The 20926-nt window shown below is 43.0% G+C and overlaps 1 protein-coding gene across 1 annotated transcript in view; it reads left to right on the forward strand.

The window, feature by feature from the left end:
• Positions 1-20926, forward strand: part of PLCH1 (phospholipase C eta 1) — a 182196-nt gene that overhangs the window by 32666 nt on the left and 128604 nt on the right. The window contains exon 2 of the mRNA XM_054982420.1: positions 3411-3528. Within this exon, the coding sequence (XP_054838395.1) occupies positions 3450-3528 (79 nt within the window). The 5' untranslated portion in view covers positions 3411-3449. The remainder of the gene's footprint in view (positions 1-3410; positions 3529-20926) is intronic.

A 20926-nucleotide genomic window follows, 5' to 3' on the forward strand; every position in this document is an offset into this window, starting at 1 on the left:
GTTCAAAACTTCCACTATGCATGGACACCATTTCATCTAAAAGGGATGTATGTGTGTATTTTTTTTTTGCTTTGATAAATTGGGTACCGAATCCCAGGGTTGTTCCGTTCATACAAAATGGCGATTGCACATATTGAGAGGATCACATTTAGTGTGCTCCCTTGGTAACGCACAAAGACTGAAAAGGGCTACTGTGGAAATCCCTGTTGATGGATGCCATTTCTGCCAGAGGTAGAAGTCACCAGTAGTCACTAGTAGTCACAACAGAGAACTTAGACATAGCATCTCTCTCTCTCTCTCTCTCTCTCTCTCTCTAAGCCTGGGTCATGCTAGAGTGTGACAGATATTGGAAATAACTTTTATACATGTTATGGTTCTCTGAGGAATCCCGTTCCACTCTACCCACAAAAATACCCTATATCCACAATTCTTTAAAGGGGTCTGAGCAAGCTGAGTCTTTTACTCTCCCCATCATTCAGTGCATATCCAGTTCTTAGCAATCTGTTGGTGGTGGGGCTTTGTTTTTTTCTGTTAGTTAATCTACAATGTCATATTTTTCTGCACACCTGAGAATCTCAAATAAGATAGCGACTTCTATCTTTATGCTTGGCGCCACCGTGCTGCTGTGACTGGTGCCAAGCCAGCTGTTTTATTGTATATATAATGATATAATGATATATAACCAACAATTATTTATGTAGCACCTAAAAGGGTTTTACAGCCTCACCTTGTTCATCCTGCAGCTATGTAAGTAAAATTACAATGGCCACGTTAAGTCAACCAGTATTCCAGAAGCAGTTCACAACAAGATGAATAAAATTCTGAACGCTTAAATAGCAGCAGCAGCAGACTAAAGTGAAATTGAATAGCCAGCAATGGTACTGGTTGGCTCTAGCCAAACTTTAAACACTAATTATTGCCCAGAACTCGGGAGAATAAGAATGTTCTTCGTCTAGTGGTGGCGCCTAAGATTTCAGAGTAGATACTAGGCGATTTACTTCAGGAAGGGAGTGTCATAGGCAAGGTGCCACTGCAAAAAAGGCCACGTGTCTTATAGCCTTGGCCTTGACCCTTCAGTATGGCAAAGCAGATTATAATTCAACCTTAATACAGCCTCCTTCATAATATTAAAGTTGCATGATACAGAACACACCATCTAGAGAGACACATCCATGACAACGTGCCGCTGTGTGTGTGTGTCATGTGCTGTCAAGTAGCTTCCCAGCTGAAAGGTTGGCAGGAAGAAGTGCTCAAGGTCACGTGGTGAATCTGTGGCTCCTCAGGTCTTCTGCATCCGGGCATCATTTTGGTACCATTGGACTGGGTATATTTACCGCAGCAAAACTAAATGATACTGAATCTGTTACCCTGCAAAAAAGATGTTGGGAACTTCTTCTCTGGATAATCATTGCCCCCCCTCCCCCAGTCAAAATGAAAGGCAGACACAAAGCTTGGGAATAAAATTGGACCACTTTATTGAATACAACATAAGTTGTCACTACTGCAAGGGATCTGACTAACTAGTGGCACAGGTCAAGCCCTGGGGTCGCTCCTGACTTCTGCCTTGACCTGTGTGGGCAAGCCCCCACTGCCCCAGGGGTGAGCCATACAAACGCATGGCTGTACCCGGTGGCCAGGCAAATGGTTCCCCCTCCAAGCCTGCAGCACCTCTCTGTACAGTAGGAGGGCCTTACTTGTACAGGGGAGCCACGCGGCAGTCTGCCTTCACAGCTGGCTACCATACAGCCCACCAGCCACTCCTGACGGACCCCGATTCCTCACCCATGAGGATGTGCCAGAAGGGTCACTGGCCTGCTCGTTTTCCATTCTAATCTGCCAGTGGCCAAACTATTTACTGCTCCACCAAACCAGTTAACTAACGCATCCTGCAGTGCAAGGTGGGTGGAAAAAAAACCCCTCCATGAAAGCCAATTAGGAGAAGAGAAAAAAATTCCTACCTGGCCCTGATAAACAGCGACTGGCTAATCCTGCACTGCCATAGGGAGGGTGGGTGGGCCGAACAAACTGCTGCAACTGACGGCCGGGGAAAGGGGGGAGCAGGCTTAGATGCCTTAAGCTCCACACCCCCCCCCCCCAGCAAAACCCTGGATGACCAGGAAAGGCACAGTCATCCTTTCCTTCTAACGGGGCTGCAAATGTGACCCCCGCCCCCGCTAAGCCGCTCTGTGTCCAGCCAGGACGGGGCTGTCTTCTGAGGAAAGCTATTTTCCACATCATTCTGGTCTGTAGTTTGTTCTATTTTATTCAACTATAGTCTACCTTTCAGGTGGGTAGCTGTGTTGGCCTGCAGTCGAAGAGCAAGATCTGGGTCCGATAGTACCTTATAAGATCAACTGGATTTCCAAGGTATAAGTCAGAGCTCCCTTCGTCAGATACAAGGAGACTTTTTCCTCTCCTCGTATCTAGTAAAGGGACCTCTAACTCTCGAAAGCTCATGCCTTTGAAATCTAGTTGGTCTTTAAGGTGCTGTTCAACCTGTGCTCTTTCTCACAGAGACTCAATTATTGCTTGTTTAGGAATTAAAGACTCGTTGCCCTTTCCTGCCCCAATGCTACTAATGAGTCAAATAATTTTAGCAGTTTTATATTAACTAAGCCATGACTTGACTTTAAAAGTTTCCTTAAATCTGAGGAATTTACTTTCACATAATGACATTTGTGTATGATTGTGAACTGCTTGATTTTTCTTCAGTTGTGATTCCCTGCTATTGAAGAGAATTAGAAAAGGTGGTGTGTATGTGCATTAGAGCACGGATTGCCAACCTTTTCTTTTAATGAGAGCTACTTCTGAATAATGGAAAATATCCCAAGCTACCTCTTCCTCTCCCCCTGTATGTTACCAAGTTTTGTTCTGTCCTAGAACATAAAAAAGAAGCACACTGGAAATCAACTAATTGCACAGTTCTGTAATGAGATTTTAAAAATGTCTAGAGCAGATTTTCGTTATTATTTCCTGTAGCTGGCAAGTTGCTGGCAGCTTACATACTACCTGCTGGAGATCTCTGCATTAGATACCTCCTGTTGCTGAGGATCTCGCTGCCTGACTTTGGGTCTGTAAAGTTTTATCAAATTAAATTCATTGTGAACACTGTAACACCATAGTGCATGGTCCCTGTGAGTCATGTCGCTTCTTGCTCTCTTTGGAGAAGGCGTATTGTGTAGAAGTGGTCCTTCGTACTTTGATGGGCTAATTGTTGACCCCTGGAGATGACTAATACACAGACAATAGTTGCTGAAGAATTTTTTAGTAAAGCAGAACATCTCTTTTTGGAAAAAGATGGACACAAAATAATCTCTTTATTGGGGGGATAATATAATTAGGCTGTTCTTCTTTTCTACTTAATGACCACCTTCACATTACCGGCACTTATCTCCTCCTTAATTTTGCAGGGTAATTGTCTTTGATGCTGAGAAGAAAGTCTCCTAACAATGAGTTCCTGGAACCTGGATAAGAGAAGCTGTCTGCAGTACTGCAGGCATTTTTTGGTAGACAATGGTGTTTTTCATGGTAAGCCGCATGTTATCTTTTCAGTTTCTGGCAGTGTCCTGTTTCTTCCTTCCTCCAAGTGCAGCTGAAATTACACATTTGGTGCCTTCCTAACCAAGGCATACTTGTCTAACCTGTAGACTCCCGGTTTAGAACTAGACTTTGGTACGAAGGCGTGGATCTTTCATTCACTGATTTGTTACACTTTGCACAGCTTCAGTGGACATGCAGTGAGGATTACGGCAAAATCTACTGCTAAGGAAAAATGTGTTATGTTGATATCTTCATGCTGTCATTCAGATAGCAGCATTTTAAAGTCCAGCTCCAAATTCAGAGCAAGAATCGATGTGTGGGCAACCTGAGCATCAATCCAGATCTCCAACATTGCCATTTAGCCTAAAGACAAACCTAGCAGGGACATGCTTTGACCAGATATTTTTTCATGCCAGGATTATGTTTATGAGTGGTCTCATTGAAACAGTTCCTGAATCTTTTTATTCAGGCTACGGCAGTGCCATTCCATTGGCAGAGTTTACATTGTGCTTTACCCATCCCAGCCAGTGCCACGTTTGATGTGCTGCTTTAGGAGCAGATTCAGGCCTTCCCAGGAGACAGATCTGGCCAAGTTTGGTGGTTTTCAAAAATCAAATTGAAAATCAAGGGGTGAGTTACTCTAGTGTCTCCACCTCTAGCCTTGTTTCCATGCTCTACATCCAGATTCCACTTTCAACCTCACATTTTTGTTTCATCGGTGATATCCAAGTCAATCTATATTTTTAAACCTACAAAGCAGCAGACAGCTTTCTGATATACTACCAACGGAAGCGGTCATCCTATGCCCCTGCTCCTAAACCAGAGGTCAACAATGGTTTCTTTAATGTGAGCTACTTCTGAGTAATTAAACATATCCTTAACTGCTCCCCCACCCCATACATTACTAAGTTTTGTTCTGTCGTAGAAAGAGAATACAGTTTGGGAAAACCATTAGAAATACAGCTGTTGGCTAAGCAGCGCAGACAAAAGTCCTATGATTTTTTAAAAAACCCTAGAAGAGAGATTTTTGCTGGGGATGCACAGCTACTGGTGACTCAGGAGCTACCTGTTAGAGACCCTTCCCATAGGTGTAGTGTAGTGTAGTGGCTAGAGTGAGGGACTAAGATCTGGGCAACCCAGATTCGGTTCTCCACTCTGCCACGGAAGCTCAGTAGGTGACTTTGGGCCAGTTATAAACTCTTAGCCTATCCCACCTCACAAGGTATTTGTGAGGGGAAAAATGGGGGAGAGGAGAATGATGTAAGCTGCTTTGGGGAGAAAGGTGGGATACAAATGAAGTAAAAGAAAAAAAACCCGATACCCCTGGAAGCCAGGATGGCAGTTGTAGGAAAAGAGAACATTTGATTGGAAGGCCTCCTTTTTGACATTTTCAAGATGAAAATTGCAAACAAATTGATGTGTATTAAAACATACCATTCAAGCGTATTTTTGTTCCTCCTAATAATGGCAGATATGGGTGCTTTTGTTGGGTAGTTCCATGTAGTTTGAACAATAAGGGGAGCATTCATCCCTACCCTCCTTAAATGGTGCTGTAGATTATGGTTGCCCACAACCCTGAATTTAAGGCCTCATATAAACTAAGCTGCCCAGATTTCCCTTCTCTGATTCCACTATATTGTCACAGTTCAGGTCATTCTGCTGGTGCTGGGAATGGCTGCTGCCACCACACTGCACGGTCCTATGTGGGAAGGGCTGAGGACACCTGGGGGAGTATGGGCCCTGCTTTTTCTCAGGAGTGATTTTCTGTCCAGAAGTCTGCACTGCTGCACCTTGAGTAGCATCCAGTGCGTAGCAAGTGGAAAATTGTCTGGCTTTTTATCTATAGCACCCGATACCCCTGGGATTTTGGGTGATGGATGAAATCTCACCTATTGTGGCAAGGATTTTGATGGAGTGGATTCCATGGTGGTCAGACCCGAAGAGTTTGTTTTCTTGCTACAGGTAACATTTTATGTTGAGGCTGTTTTATGGATTGGACAGCAACACACCTGAGTTGGCTGCCAAGTGTAAACTTGATAGGAAGGTGCATCATATTTTAGATTTCTGAGCAATGCATCTGTCCTGTTTTTGAAATGTATTATGCATTCAGGGGTGCAACTTACTTAAAAATACAGTAATTTGTGCCTCTTCAGGTATCAGCTTGCATTAATCAAGGCCCATGTGTGAATTGTGCAGTGGAGTGAGACAGAATAATGGCTCATGCTACATATGGAGGAAATAAACTGCAGAGCGGGAATGAGTCTTTGTCTCTTCAGAGAATAAAGCTTCACCTCCAAGTTCTTTACTGCTGCTTTACTGGTTGAACTTGTACACTAGGGGGCAGTATAGGACATAAAATCAGGCCCTTCATTTTCTTTGAGTATTCAAATCTCGACCCACCACATACAATTGTTAGGAATGTTACATAATGAGATTTCTGTGTCTGAAGACATTGTTAAACACAGCGTGTTAGAATTTTGTGGCACTTAAAACAGTAATCAGAAAGCCGCAAAATGGTATTTCAGTTTCTGGCACTGAAATGAGAACCATCTTTTATAATTACTCCTTCACGGGCTAGCAGTTCTTCCCAGTCTGAGCCTTTGTATGTTATACAGCTACCCGAATCACATTTGTGGGGCAGCGAGACATTTTACTCAAATGGTGCTGTCTGCCTATCCTTGAATCTGTGGCAGTTCGTTTTCCTAGCTATATCCTTTTCTGGTGAAGCAGAAGCAGTGAGAATAGGGAAGAGCAGGAAGGAGAAGCCTGAACTCCACACACATCTATTAACTGGAGCACAAAGTTGCCTTGGTATAAAAAACTACAAGGTATGTGTGCAGTTTCCTCCCCCTAGCTTGATACCCTCCCATGCCTCTGCTTATAGGTGAATTTCTAGTCTCTGCAACTTGGTTGTGAGCCAGAGGCATGTTGTATAACTTGAATGAGAAATTCATCTTCAGTTATAGAAGCCCCTCTCCGATGACAGCAGGTGAAAGCAAAGGAGCCATAAGACAGGGTTTCCAGTGGTCAGGGCAAGCTTTTCTTTTTCCTAACTTCCTAACTTTCCCAGGCCTAACATCAGCAGGAAGCATGGCCCAGCACCTGCCAGATTCTATGAAAGTCGGTTCTGGCAAGTCCCAGATGAGTGCAGGAGAATCGCACTCTGCCTCCATCTTGGTCCATGGGTGGGGAAGTACTTGAATGGGTAGTAATGAAGCTGATGGTTGCAAGGGGAGGACATGTTGATGACAGAACATTTGAGCAGTGAACACAGCCCAGTTTTCCTCTATGCCCTCCTCAAAGAACTTGGCCCCTTGTAACTGGTGCATCCATCTCACTTCATGTTTTCCTCCCTTTACCTTGGACAGTGATCACTCTTAGTAAAATTTTTAAAGTTTTTAAGATCTGAAAAGGGCAGCCAGAAAAATACATGAAAATGATCAACTGTACATAACTTGTAGCACTCATTTTTTTCAAAGCTCCATTCCAGGGGAACCAACTTCTACATTACTGGTAATTTTTTTGGTTTGGTACCTCCTTCAAGGAACTCCCAAGTGGTGTTTATGGTTCTGCTTCATCTCATCTGTGCAACAGCTTTGTGAGATGGGTTAAGATGAGGTTGAGTAGCTAGCCCAAAGGCTTTCAATGAGCTTCAGAGCAATGTGGAGATTTGAATGTGGGTCTCCCAGATTCTAGTCTAACTAGTACCACCAACTAGAGTCAAAACTCATACCCTGGAGATCTAGTTGTTCTTTAAGGTGCTAGTGGACCTGACAGAACAACATGGCTAACCACCTGCATCCAACGAGTATACCACACTTTCTTATTCTTCTGCCTGCCCTCAGAAATGTTAGCAAATCAGATCCTTTAACAAATATGTTGTGTGGTACAGCTGAACTGCAACCCATGAAAAAGTGTGCTATGTAGGCCTTTTTTCTGGGAAAAGAGGTGGTGGAACTCAGTGGGTTGCTCTCGGAGAAAATGGTCACATGGCTGGTGGCCCCGCCCCCCGATCTCCAGACAGAGGGGAGTTTAGATCGCGGAGGGCAATCTAAACTCCCCTCTGTCTGGAGATCAGGGGGCGGGGCCACCAGCCATGTGACCATTTTCAAGAGGTTCCGGAACTCCGTTCTACCGTGTTCTAGCTGAAACAAAGCCCTGGTGCTATAAGAATTTACTTTTGTGTGTGTGTGAGAGAGAGACATTGTTGCAAGTAGTATCACCTCAGTTTAACCGAATCATTTCCACTGAGGTGAAGATAGCGCTTGTTGGGATTCATTTTAATTTCCTCTTGCCTGTTTTCTTCAGAGGACACCCACTTTCATGCTAATATTGATGCTAATGTGGAAATGGCAGGGAAAAAACCAAACCTTCTCTTTTTTTTGTTCTGAAGCTAGCAGTACAATTAGCATGAATTAATTGAAATTCTTATCAGCTTTGAAACTTGAGAGTTGCCAGGCTGGAGGTATAAGTTGAGAATATTAAAGGAAATAATGATCAGATCTCTCAAATATTGTGAGCAAAATAGGAAATGTTCACAATAAACAAGACAGATCTTCCCTCTGTCCTTAGTTGCTCTTCCAGCACGGATGCTTTTGTGTTTTCATCCAAGAATTAAACTGTGCTTCTGCTGCTGTATTTTTCTAGAAATATCCTGACGAAAGGGAAGTTTGTTTCTTTTGCATCTTTTCTTTCCTGTTATTAAGAATGCCTAGATATAAACGCAATTTCTAAGTAGGGATTGTAAATATGAGTTCAAGGGGAGTTGACTTGAAGGACAAATCTCTTTGGAAGACAGTCCCCTGGTGATACTGCAGTGTTTCTTGTGGCATAAAGGGTCTTTTGGGGGTGGGCGTGGGCAGGCATGGAGAACATATAACCTGTGGTATGTGTCGAATCTATGATTAGGCACTAAGGTGAACAGAAGCAAGTGACTGTAAAGGCAAATTATACAGTAAAATATGAAATATATATATTTCTATACCTATATCTGTATCCTGACCTTGATGGCCTAGGTTAGCCCAATTTTGTCAGATCTCAGGAGCTAAACAGTGTAGGCCTTTGGTAGCACTTGGATGGGACACCACCAAGGAAGTCGAGGGCTGCTACACAGAGGCAGGCAACGGCAAAACTACCTTGGAACATCTCTTGTCTTGAAAAACCCTGCAGGAGCACCGTAAGTTGTGAGCAACTTCACAGAACTTTACACACACACACACACACAGCCTAACCCGATTTCTTTCAAAGAAGTTACTGTATTCTTCCTTGTTTTGCAAGCCTCTTGAATTTTGAAGGTTGTTGACAGTCCATTGTGTAGCTTATTTAAACACTGCCATCTATATTAGTTCTCAGTGGACCAGCTTGTAAATGTAACGTATAGCAAAACTTCAGCCATGCTTGTGGTTTACGTTAGTGCTGTTTGTTTAAATACTGGCTTGGATCCATTGACAGGGATTTCCATCAGCAGGCTTTCTCACCTTCCCTTTACTGCAGGAGAACAGCCCCCAACTCAAATGTTGCTCCAGGGGGACAGAGACTTCTAGTAACAGCATGGAGGAGGAGCTGGAGATCTGTCGTGGAGGGAATAAGCAGTGGAAACTTACCCCCTCTTATTTGTGTGCAGAAAACCTCCACTTCAACCTACTGTTATGGTCCAGGCACACTGGCAGGACTGAGGCAGAACTCTTTTCATATATTTTTTTCATTGCAGTGATGATATTTACCACCTTTAAATTTCACAGTAGAATATTGGGCACAGCTGTGGCCCAGAGGACGCACAGTGCCACGTTGTTCAGTTTGTCCTCTGCTTCTTTGAATTGATAATAAATTCTAAAAACGTTTCCTTTGAATAGATTTTATTTTATTATTAGAACTAGTATTCCCGTTGCACTCTGAGCACCAAGCCAGAGAGTTAGATTGTGCCAGCTAGCAATGTGTTAGCAATGTGTTCCATGCATGCAGAGAGCTACTGAAAGCCCGCTGAGAGGGCAGATGTGTGTCTCTTATATAGATCTCCCCCCAGCTCTCATTGTCGTGCACAAGATATGAAGTTGATCTGTGTATTCCTTTAGTTTTAAAAAATGGTCTACTTGGAAATGAGTCATGAGGATTGATAATAGTTTTTGAGAGGAACTCTTTAAGTGTTTGGCATTATCGTTAGACATTTGGAAAAAGTTTGATTTCCCTCTCTCTTTGATATCTCCCCAGATAAATTCACTTCGATCCATAATTTCCTCAGGGTCCAGCTACAAGTTAGATTTTCTTCACATACTTCCCAGTTCTTGATGATCAGAATTGCTGTGTGAGCTCCACACTCAGAACAAATGCCTAAGTGCGTGGGGGAGAGTTTGGATTGGGACCGTGGCCCCTGAAGATAGGGGGCTTAAACCTTCCCCCAGTGCAGTTTTCCTAACCTGAAACGTTGCTGTGTGCGTGCCGTTTGTCTCATTAGGACAACTTAGGCATAGCCCATGAATGCACGAGGCTTCCAAAATGGGGCATTGGGGTTATTTGGGAAGTTGGATACGTAGCGAAGTGTCTTTCAAATAGCCCGCCTTTTAGGTAATAGTATTCATATCTACTTTTCTATAAAGAAAGCTGGAACATCTTCTGAGGAACCTCCTGTGCATTGCAGAGGGTTTATGTCCCCGGGTGTGTAATCAGTTCATGCGGAGCACTGGCTGAGCTTTATAGACCTCCCTGTCCCTTGTCCCATAATTGCCCCGTATTCTCCTGCAGTGATGGACAATCTGTCTTCCACTGTCTGGCATTATTGATGATCTCCTTGAGGAGCACCTATGAAGTTCTCCCCCCACCATCTGAACACCATTTGAAAACCACTGCTAGAGGCCTTGTAAGTACCTCCAGGATATGCCAGCAGCCGTCTTGCTGTGTCTATCAGAAGCAACCTTCTGCTGTGTATGAAACCTTGTTTGTGCAGCTCATAAACATTCTGAGCATGTTACGCTCAAGTATTTCATGACTCCAGAGTTGCCTTAGGGTTCCTTGTCCTTTCTAATTTGATTAGGAAAAACTGTTAATAGTTCTATTTGCATGAGATTAATATTCTGCTCTGCTTATGTCAGAAATTTCTGCTTGCAGAGATCCAAGCTGTAGCTGAAGTTGTCTGGTACTCTGGGGAAATTCTGCATGCCCTGAAGCCAAAATGTCAGGTTTTTTTCACAGCAACAAAGGAATGCAGTAGGTGTGTCTGTGTGTATAGAGAGTGAGAACATCAAACCAGAGCAGAAATCTGATTAAGCACATAACTGTATTCAGTACTTTTCCATCAAGAAATCTTGGCTGTGCAATAAGAACGCTCAGAACTTAGATAAAACTTTTGAGTGTTCCGAGGGCTTACATCTCCTCAGTAATCTTTACAGCTCTCCTGTGTAGTAGGTCCGTATTGCTGAGGAAGTGCTGTGGATGAGATTATGAATTACCTATGGCTGTTAGTGAATTCATGGTAGGGATGAGGTTCACACTGAATGCATCCTAATTTGTATCTCGGGTTCTATGCCTTGGTGCTGTAGCAACTCTTTACTTGGTATGTCCTGAGACTCCTTTCTCTTTGGATATTAGTGCCAACAGCAGTCCCATAGTTGAATGTTCCTCATAACAGCTGACTTCTGCCGGTTCCATACCTCTTCATTTGCACCTGTTAAATGTTTGTGTCCATTTCTAACCACGTCATCTGAGGAGAGGCACCAAAACATTTTCTCATTTTGGTTTCTCATTCTTAATCTGTCTTTGCCTAAACATTTCCAGATGTTCAGAAGTTAGGGTTTGGATTCACTTGTGTGAACTTTGCCTTCTGCCTACCTAGTCCATCTTTCCCAACTCCCACAGGCTGGGAAGAGCTTCTGGTGCCTGTTCATCTTTGTATGGCCTTTTCTCAGGCTTATGTTACAAATTCCATCTATTTTTTTTTGAAAAATTTTTTATTGGGTTAGGATCAAATGTTTACACATTACAGTCAATATTCCCATTTCCCAATTTCTAACCCCCTCCCTTTCCTCCCCCTTTTTGTTGACTTCCAACAGTTTTCCAACCCTTTGTCCCTTTTCCCTTACTCCTTTTAATCTCCTCTATCTAACAAATATATATTCTCCCTTTATTCTAAGCAATACTTCTTTAACTATTTTTAATACTCTGTACCCTGACTATGAGTCCCATTTGCCATAATGGATAAACAATTTATCCCATTTTTCATTATTTCACTTTCAAATATTTCTATATATCATAAACTATGTAAACCATACATTCATATAAATCAACCAGTTTAACTTATACTCTATATGTTATTCATTCTATCTTCTTCTTTCTATTTTAGTTATATTTGTTTACATTAGTATTTCTATTCCCCTTCAGTCATAAGTCTATATATGATATCAATCAATTTGACTCATATACAACTTCAAATAAACATATTCAGTTTGGTACACTGTACGGAATCAAAAAGAAAATATTATTAGTTAATCAATCCTTATAGTTAACCCTTATGATTAATTATTTTCTATCAATATTCTATTTATTATTCTATATATATCAATCTAATATCATAACTGCTTAGAAATTCTCTTTTACCTCTTCTCCTCCCCGGTAAAGTCACCCCCCTCTACATTTTATTGTACTTCAGTAGTTCTCAAACTGCCACAGTTCTCCTCCCACCTCCCATTTCTTCTCCAAATATTGTTTCAGCTTCTCCCAGTCTGTGTTAAACTGTCCTGAGTCCAGGTTTCTCAATTTTCTTGTCATTTTGTCCATTTCTGCCATATACAGCAATTTGTGGATCCAATCTTCAATAGTTGGCACTTCTTGTATTTTCCATTTTTGCGCATACAAAAGTCTAGCTGCTGCCGTCATGTAAAATATCAACGTCCTATGATGGGCTGGAATTCCCTCCATTCCCAAGTTTAGTAGCAGGAGTTCTGGGTTCTTATTAATTTGAAAGTTACAAATTCCATCTAAAATGAGTACTTAGAGTGGTACACAGTGACAAAAGATTGTTGTCTTCTCCAGTTACTTCTTGCAGAAGAGTAAAGCATTGCCCTCTGTTAATTAGACTCTTAAGCAAAATGAGGCTTTGAAAGATTTCTGTCCAATTTTGTGACCGTGAAAGAGAGAGGCTATTGAAGTAGAAAATTAAAATTATTGTGAGGCTGCGAGCCTTAGTGCTAACAAGCCACATTCTCATTTTTTGATAAATGGAGAACTGTAATTGGAGAGCTTACACCATGCGGTTTTCTAATTTCAGGCTTTTGAATATCTCTTAAGCATTTCTTACCTACTGCTTCCCAGCAGGTGTGTAAATAAATCTACAACAGTCACTAGTCCACAATAATGTTTCTCATCTCACAACTAACGTACCTTTTGCTAGCTGTTCGGTACTAAATACTGTTATTTGCTAAAGCTTCCTTGCCTGGTCACGTAGAGCCAATGGTTTTTCACTACAATAATTGGACAAATAGCTATTTAGAAGCCCAAGTTAGGGTTGTCATTTTGAAGAACCAGAGCTTGAATCCTAAGCTCCTGTGCTGCTCGCAGGAGGCAACTTTTGCTTACGGGAGACGAGGGCAGTTTTTCTTATCCTCCCGTTTCCCATTGCAGGTCCCTGCTTTGTTCCCCCACAGTGTTTCCAAAGGCCCAGTGATCCATCGGGGAACAAATGACATTGGCGTGGGAAGGAAAAAAGGAGGTAGAGCTGCTTAAGATCCCAGGCAAGCAACCTTTGGTGATGGCGTGCGTCCTGTAGCCGTGGTATTAGGCTGCAGAAGTCCACAGATACTTTTTGGCATCTTAAAGGCTGTTGAGGTTTTATTCCAGCATAAGCTTTCATGAGCTAGTTCCCATTTCATCTGATACATCTGAAGAAGTTGCCTTTAACCTACACAATTTATGCTGGAATAAAATCTTGTAAGCCATTAAGGTGGCAAAAAATATATATTTGATTTGTTGCTGCAGCAGACTTAACACAGCTACTCCACTGGTGACATTAAGCTGATCATGTGCTTGCTGAGACCTTGCCACTTACCATCAGGGGTACCCACAGCCGGTTTAAAGGGTGCTGATCAAAGGGTCCAAAGGTGGCTTGAACAGGAATCCTGGGATCTTTTATTTGCATCTCTTTTTCTTCCATATGGGATCACTAGCAGCTGCTGTGTCCTTCGCAGTAAAAGTCTCACCCATTTTTAATAATGATGCTATTATCCGTACATTTATGGCCTCTCTTAAATGTATTGCTCATAAAGCTAAAGGTTTAAGTCTGATTCAGCAGACCTTGCACTGGAATGTTAATCCAGTTAGGATCACTGTAACACCTTAGGACAAGGAGGGGGGGGGGTCAGAAAAAATACTTGGATTTTTAGTCTTTGGTATCTCCTAGCAGCCAAGGGAACAAAACTAATTATTTTAATTATGTCTGGTCCCCAATAGTAATGGCAGCCTATGGTATGTTGCTGGATTGTTGGATCAAAATTTGCGGTATGTATTTGATATGCTTTAATTCAAGGCTGAATTGCCAAGACAGATATTTCTGGTTTTGAAAGCATTCTGGGAGGCTGCTTGGCAGTCTCTGGCAAATAGCTTCCTCTGTGCATTACTGTTGACAGCAATTTCTGTGAAAGTGAGCAAACCTGGGAAGAGAGAGAGCGAGAGCGAGCATAGACTCAGTGTATTGCCGAAGCGAGCCCTGTCCGCTTGGACAGGTGTTACAAAACAGGATTGCCGTTCTTATTCTCCCTCCCACCCCCTTTCTAGGCAGACTAAGTGAAATCTTCGAAGCTTTCTTCATGGAGGCAGCTGCTTCATATCCTACTCTGATTGACAGTCCTGAGGATTTGGCATAGATCCTACATGTCAATGTTTGGTTGCTGTGAGGGTTTTTTTTCTTTTCAAGGTGAATAAAAACTGCCAGCCTTTCTCTTCCTGCGGTGGCAGCATATGTGGTTTGAATTTTTTTCAGTATCTTAATTGGGGTTATTAGGTTTGCCTTGCTGATTAATGCACCATCTTCTATGTTTGAAAGAGAAATCATAGCATTGTGGGCTCTAGTACCTTCATGAACTGGTGTCACTGGACAAGGATGAGGCCATGCAGGATTTTGCAGTGGGCAGGGTCTCTTCCAAGGAGCCCTCCAGCCCCACACACCCCTTCCTTCACTATTCTGGTTCTAGGGCATGACTGGGGAGGGCCCAGATCATCCTCCCTCCCTCCTTCCCTCCCTCCCAGAGAGCCCTGCTTTATAGTTGAATATGAGGCATTAAAGACTCAAGCAGACTGAACAAAAATAAATAATTTATTAAAGAAAAACGGAAATAAAACCATTCATAGATAGAGCAGATTTTGTTATAGACACACAGACAAATCTCTAGAAAAAGAAGCTGGCTAGAAAACAAAGTTTCCTGATGCAGCTATCTGGCTTAATTTCTACCAGTATAACTGATCCCTTCCAGGTCAGAAACCCCCCCCCCCCCAAAATCTTGGAGTATGGGATCAGCTCCCTCACCACTGCCCAGCTTTGGGAAATGAACACTCTTCCTTTCTGAGCAGGGTCTGAGGGCCAAACTGAATGAGATGACGTCATGCCAGGAATGCATTGCCATTTTGTAAAGTGGATTCCCACGGGGAAACTCCTTTTAAAGTGTTGCAGTGGTCTGATTCTGGTTAGGACCAGCCAAGGCCATTGTTTGCTGACAAAGGCCCCGGTGCCACTTTCGGCCAGAAAAGCCATGCGGGGGGAGGGGGGGAGGAACTCCTCCTCCCCCTGTGCAGCAGTGATCCCGATCAGAATCTGGCCCCTGTGGCACTGTTAAAAGGAATTCACCAGTGCAAATGCACCCTACAAAATGGCGGAATGTCCCCGAGGCAAACTCAGGGATGGAATAGTCTTGCCATGTCGGCCTCCCACCTTTGGGGTGGGGAAGGTTCTCCCCACCACTGCACCTTGTCAATTTGTTTTATTATTTGTATATTGATTTTAGTCTTTGTTTTTATCGATTTTAACTGTTCGCCGCCCAGAGCCCCTGGGGATGGGCGGTATATAAATTGAAATAAATAAATAAATAAATAGTTTGTCCCTTATATGTTCTCTCTAAAGGTGCTGCCTCCATCACAAAAGTTAGCCTTTGTTTTCCCCAGTCCAGTCCTGACACTTGAAAGGTTCCTTTAGGGTGGCCAAGTTGACTGCTTTGCTGGGCAACCTCCCACCATAGATCATTTTCTCTGATGCTGCTCAGTAAGATGGTAGGGGGCACAATGGCATCTCGAGACATTGTGACGTCACTTCCGACTGCATCACCAGAAGTTATATTACCACATTGCGGGATTCTCTGGGATTCACCTCCAACTCTATAATTTTTACTATAGAATATCAGATGAATGCTAGAGCATCCTGCAACATAGTGATGTCACTTCTGGTAACTCAGTTGGAAGTGGTGTCATGGGACACCGTTAGGGTAAATTCTGTCCTTGCCAGTTTCCTGGTGCCTAAGAAATGTAGGTCTGCAAGAAAATTTGCATCCAAAGTCTAAGGCCTGTGTGTGAGTACAAGGGTACTCCTTAGCTGTAGGATCTTGATAACTGGGCCAGCCTTGAGTTTGTGTGGCAGCAGGTCCCACTTTCTTCTCCCACAATCACATATACAATTCTCTCCTCCCAGCCCCCAGGTAGATTTGGAGAATCACACCATCATAAATACAGCGCCTGGCCTTGTGATGCTGCCTGCATGGCAGAGGCACTACTTTTTCTCCAGCACTGAAGTGCTAGCCCCTAAGGTGCCAAAACCATGCCATCAGTCTTCACGGGACATGCACACATTAGCCTACACAGTGGAAAAAGCTATACGCATAGGGTATGCATGGAGAAAAATGGATTTTAGAGGCAAAACTTTCAAGTACACAGAAGGCTCAAATCACCAAGCACTTGCCTTCATTTCCAGGAAATATTCTTTACTGAGTCCAGATGCAGTCAAATTCCAAGCAGGAATAAAACCAAACTAACTTTCCAAAATGAAACTTGGAGACTGAGCAGGAGGAATTGGTTGTAGCATGCAGCCAAATATATACCCGTTCCTGCAGCAAGGGAGTTGGGTTGGAACACTAGAACAAATCGCCCCAGGAGGACCAAAGCAAGCTGTAGTGTTGGAGAGTCCCTCCTTCTGGAGGCCTAGTCAGTTGGAAGTCAGGACTTAAAAACCATAATTCTGGCCGACAGAGGGGGGAAAGGACCTGCATGTAAAATGGTTGGCTAAGGAAATTGTGAAGGAAGCAGTTTGGCAAGAATGTCATGAATAGGCAGGCAAGCTGCCAAGCAGAGATGCCTAGAAAGACCCAGCAAGAAATTCAGGACCTGGGTCAGCCTGAGTTTTGTTTTGTGAGCAATTTGCAGCCATCAATTTTATCTAATTCTCAGTGTGGCCAAATCTGTAGATACTTAAACCCAAAGAATAGAGCCATGAACAGATTAGACAGATCTTTCTACACGCTTAAGAAAAACCCCAAGTTTGCTGATAAACCCGGGAAGTGGGGTTTACCCCCAACAATGGAAATGGTACCTGTAGCTTTAAGAAACAAACAGCCTCTGTGGCCAATGGTAGGCAACTATAACAGTTGAAATCTTGGTTCCTGTCAGTTAACAGTGAGGGGTGGGGTAGGGCCCTTTCCCAGGCTGTTTTGACCTTTGAAGAGGGGAGGACTCACCCTGGCCAGGCCTGGCAGCAACCACCAGGCAACTTGCTACCACCTGACTTGCATGACTCAAGCTGTTTGCTATATTTCAACAGCAGGTGCCCTGCAAAAAGTCTTGCATAGTGGTTAGTTTCAGGCTATGATCTGAGAGATGCAGGTTCAAATCTCCAGTCTACCATGAAAGTGCACTGAGTGACTTTGGGCCAGTAAGAATAAAATGGAGGAAAGGAGAATGCTTAAAACTGCTTTGGGTCATTGTAGTGAAGAGGCTATAAATGAAGTAAGTAACTATAGTAAGTAAAGTAAGTTATGGAAAGGCCTAACTAAGTAAAGTAAGTAAATATACCTGCCCCCCCAATATAAGTTGGGGGGGGAGGTAAAAGGTAGGCTGGTTAGTGGGTGGGAAGGAGAGTAGGAAGGAGGGGAAGGTGAGGATATGGGGGTTACCAGGAGGAGGGGGAAAGGGAAGTATTGGAAGAAGGGGATACATCAGAAAATGAGGTGCCCTACGCAAGTCCTTGTGGGTTCCCCTCCATGCAGCTGTGTTTGGCTTGGTGGCCAGTACTGCACAGGTGGGCCACATTTCCCAGGGAGAGGCTGTCAGTGGTGGGGAGGGAGGGAGAACTGAAGACAGCAGGAGGCAGGAATAAAGGTAGATTGACTGGTGAATGGGAAGGAGAGGAGGTGGCAGAAAAAGAGAGAGAGTATATGAGGGTCTTTCAGGAAAGGGAAATGGGAAAATAAGATGCCCTCCACCAGTCCTTGTGGATTCCCACTTGCTCCTTGTAATCTCCACTGTCTACTTTGAAATTAAACAGTCACAATAAACACAGACAAAAAGAATAAAAAAACTGTTTGAGGTTGCTATCTTTTGATTCTGCCAATTCAAAACAATTTGTTATGGTGTCTGGTCACAAATAGTAATTAGCACCTGCTGTTAGTAACAGAGGATGATTTTAAATGTTACAAGAAGCACCAGCAAACAGGAGGGTGAGCAATTTGTGTTTCAGTGTATTATGCTACTATTATAATTTTCAGAGCTGAACTCATGTGGGAAGTATAGGCACGGTTTTATATACAGCTTGTATGTTTCTCCTAGATGGAGTTTCTGATTAGGAGCTCTTTTGTTGCCAGCCTGTTAAAATTCTGTCACACACCTCAGTCCCCAGCCCATTTCCCAAAGAAAGTGGATAGCAACAGTATGTAGGTATGTATGTGCGTGCATGTATGGGAAGGCCCAACTAGTCATGAAAAGGTATGATTTCCAGGAACACTGAGGTGATTATTCTGAAGGTTCTATTATCCTATAATTTTGGAAATATTTTTTTGGAATTCTGGATTGTTCGTCACTCAGGATAAAAGCAAAGATATTCTTCACTTTCTGAACAAATCAGGACAATTTTGGCTGGAAAGGGAAAGGTCGAGGCATTTTTCATCCTTAATGCTGTAATAAGGAGTATTGAACAGAGAAAATGTGTGTATGGCTGATTCTGCACACGTTGGATAATGCACTTTCAATGCACTTTATCAATCGTTTGAGGTGGATTTTTTGTTCCACACATGGAAGTATCCGTTCCAAATGATCTATAAAGAGGATTGGAAGTGCATTATCCAACATGTGCGGAATCAGCCTGTGTTTGCTGAGATTAGTTTATAGATGCTAAATTGTAAAGGCTGTGTAGTAATTGATGTCTAATAGTGTGTAATTCTGTAGAGTCTGATTATCTCAAGACTACGAAAAAGGACAAAAACATCAAGGGGCCTGACTTGTATTACTTCACTTGTCAGATGTGTCTTGGAACACTGAATGAAAATTTGGGTAGCTGGGGATCTATTCATTTGTTATGCAGAATGAAGTCCATGTGGGACACATCTGTTTGTTTCTGTGAATAACTAAAACACACTGGCAGCTGGTGCTTGTTAAGGGTTTCCAAGTGCCTACAATCACCTGCATCTTGGTTTGGTACAATGCAACGAAAGTTTTGACACTTGATTCTGATGAGTCTGGCCCTAAGGATAAGCCACTGCTTTTGATAGCATGGCTATGTGTTGTTGGTAACACACACTAAGAGCAACGTGACTGAGGACCTATCCAGAGATGGTGTTTTCCATGTGTGTCTTTGTGGATCCCTTGTAAGCTCTGTGTTCTTCTGGTTAGATCCAGAGGAACTGAGAGGGCAAAGAGTGGCAGATTTTGTTACGGTCGCTAAGTGTGTTGTCCTGTGTTGCTGCTGCCGCCCTTTCCCCTCCTGCCTATCACCGGTCCAGTGCTTAATAAATTAAAAAAAAAAAAACAGAAAAGGCTTGGGACCCACTTTCACATGCTTCACAGCCCAGTTTTGAGTCAGAACCTACAGGATGGGAAAAACTGCTCTCGTCTGTAATTCTTGTCTTGTACAAGGTACCTTGGGATCAAACTCTGCTTCAGCCATTGGCTTGGTAAAGTCCACTGTTATGTCTCCAGTAGGATTGATGTTAGAGCAAGGAAAGATGATGATTCTTTGCATTGATGGTGCTGTTTATAATACTAGATGAAAATCTATATAAAGTTATTTCAATGGTTTTTATAAAAAAAAATAATCCAGGAAGGGCATCCTGAAATACAGATCTGGCAAGCCTCACTTCTGGCTGACTTACTTTCCCTTCTGCATTAGGCTGCAGCCTTTGCGAGGTACAGCAAGGAAACTACTCCTTGGATATGTGCCAGGTGTTTCCACTGAAGTGGATGGCTCCATAGTGCCGACCAGCCAGCTGCCAACGTGTTTTGGAGAGCTCTTGTTGTAGTATATGCTCCAGGTTCCTTTTTTAAGCTTTTCCAGGGCTGACTAAAAGATGACAAGGGAACCAATTGAAGGGATTTGGATTCTAGTTGGCTCCACAGAAGAAGTAAGTAGCAGCAGGCGTAAGGTTCATATTTAAGTATACCAAGCAGGGCGAATTGATTTCAATCAAGGCAATTTAAATCATTGAAAAGGAGTACCAGCTGAAATCATAGATTTAAATGAAAAAAATTGAGATGTTTTCCAAATAAAAACTGTGTGTTAATTGATTGCTATAACCATACTGAATATTGATTTAAAGCTGACTAGAGCCACAGAGTGTACCACTCAAGATTGTTTTGGTTCCATACATATTTAACGGTGAAAGCAATGAAGAGATGCCTGGAAGAAGTTCTGGGATGGATGAGGGCTAACAAGTTGAAACTTCATCCTGACAAAATGGAGGCGCTACTAGTAGAAGGAAGGCTTGGCCCAGGTCCTGGGATGTCTCCTGCTCTGGATGGGGTTGCACTCTTTCTAAAGGAGCAGTTTTGTAGCTTGAGGGCGCTGCTGTACCTGGACCTCCTGTTGGATAAATGGATGGCGGTGGAGGACACGGGCACCTTTCCTCAGCTTTGGCTGGGGGAACCAGCTGCAGCCCTTCCTGGGCAGGAAAGATCTTAACTACTGTGGTGCATACATTGGTACCATCTAGAGGAGATAACTGCGATGCTTTACATGTGGCTGTTTTTGAAGACTGTGTAGAAGCTACTGTTGGTAAAGAATGCTGTGGCCAGAATGTTGATTGGAGTGGGTTGTAGGCAGGGGTCATTTCGTAGAAAAAGAGCTGCAGGAACTCATTAGCATAACTCATTAGCATATATCACACCCCTTGACATCACTGGAAGTGTGTCATTGGCATAACTGATTTGCATATGCCAC

The sequence above is a fragment of the Eublepharis macularius genome, chromosome 6 (genome assembly GCF_028583425.1).
Source record: "Eublepharis macularius isolate TG4126 chromosome 6, MPM_Emac_v1.0, whole genome shotgun sequence".
Taxonomy (NCBI): Eukaryota; Metazoa; Chordata; class Lepidosauria; order Squamata; family Eublepharidae; genus Eublepharis; species Eublepharis macularius.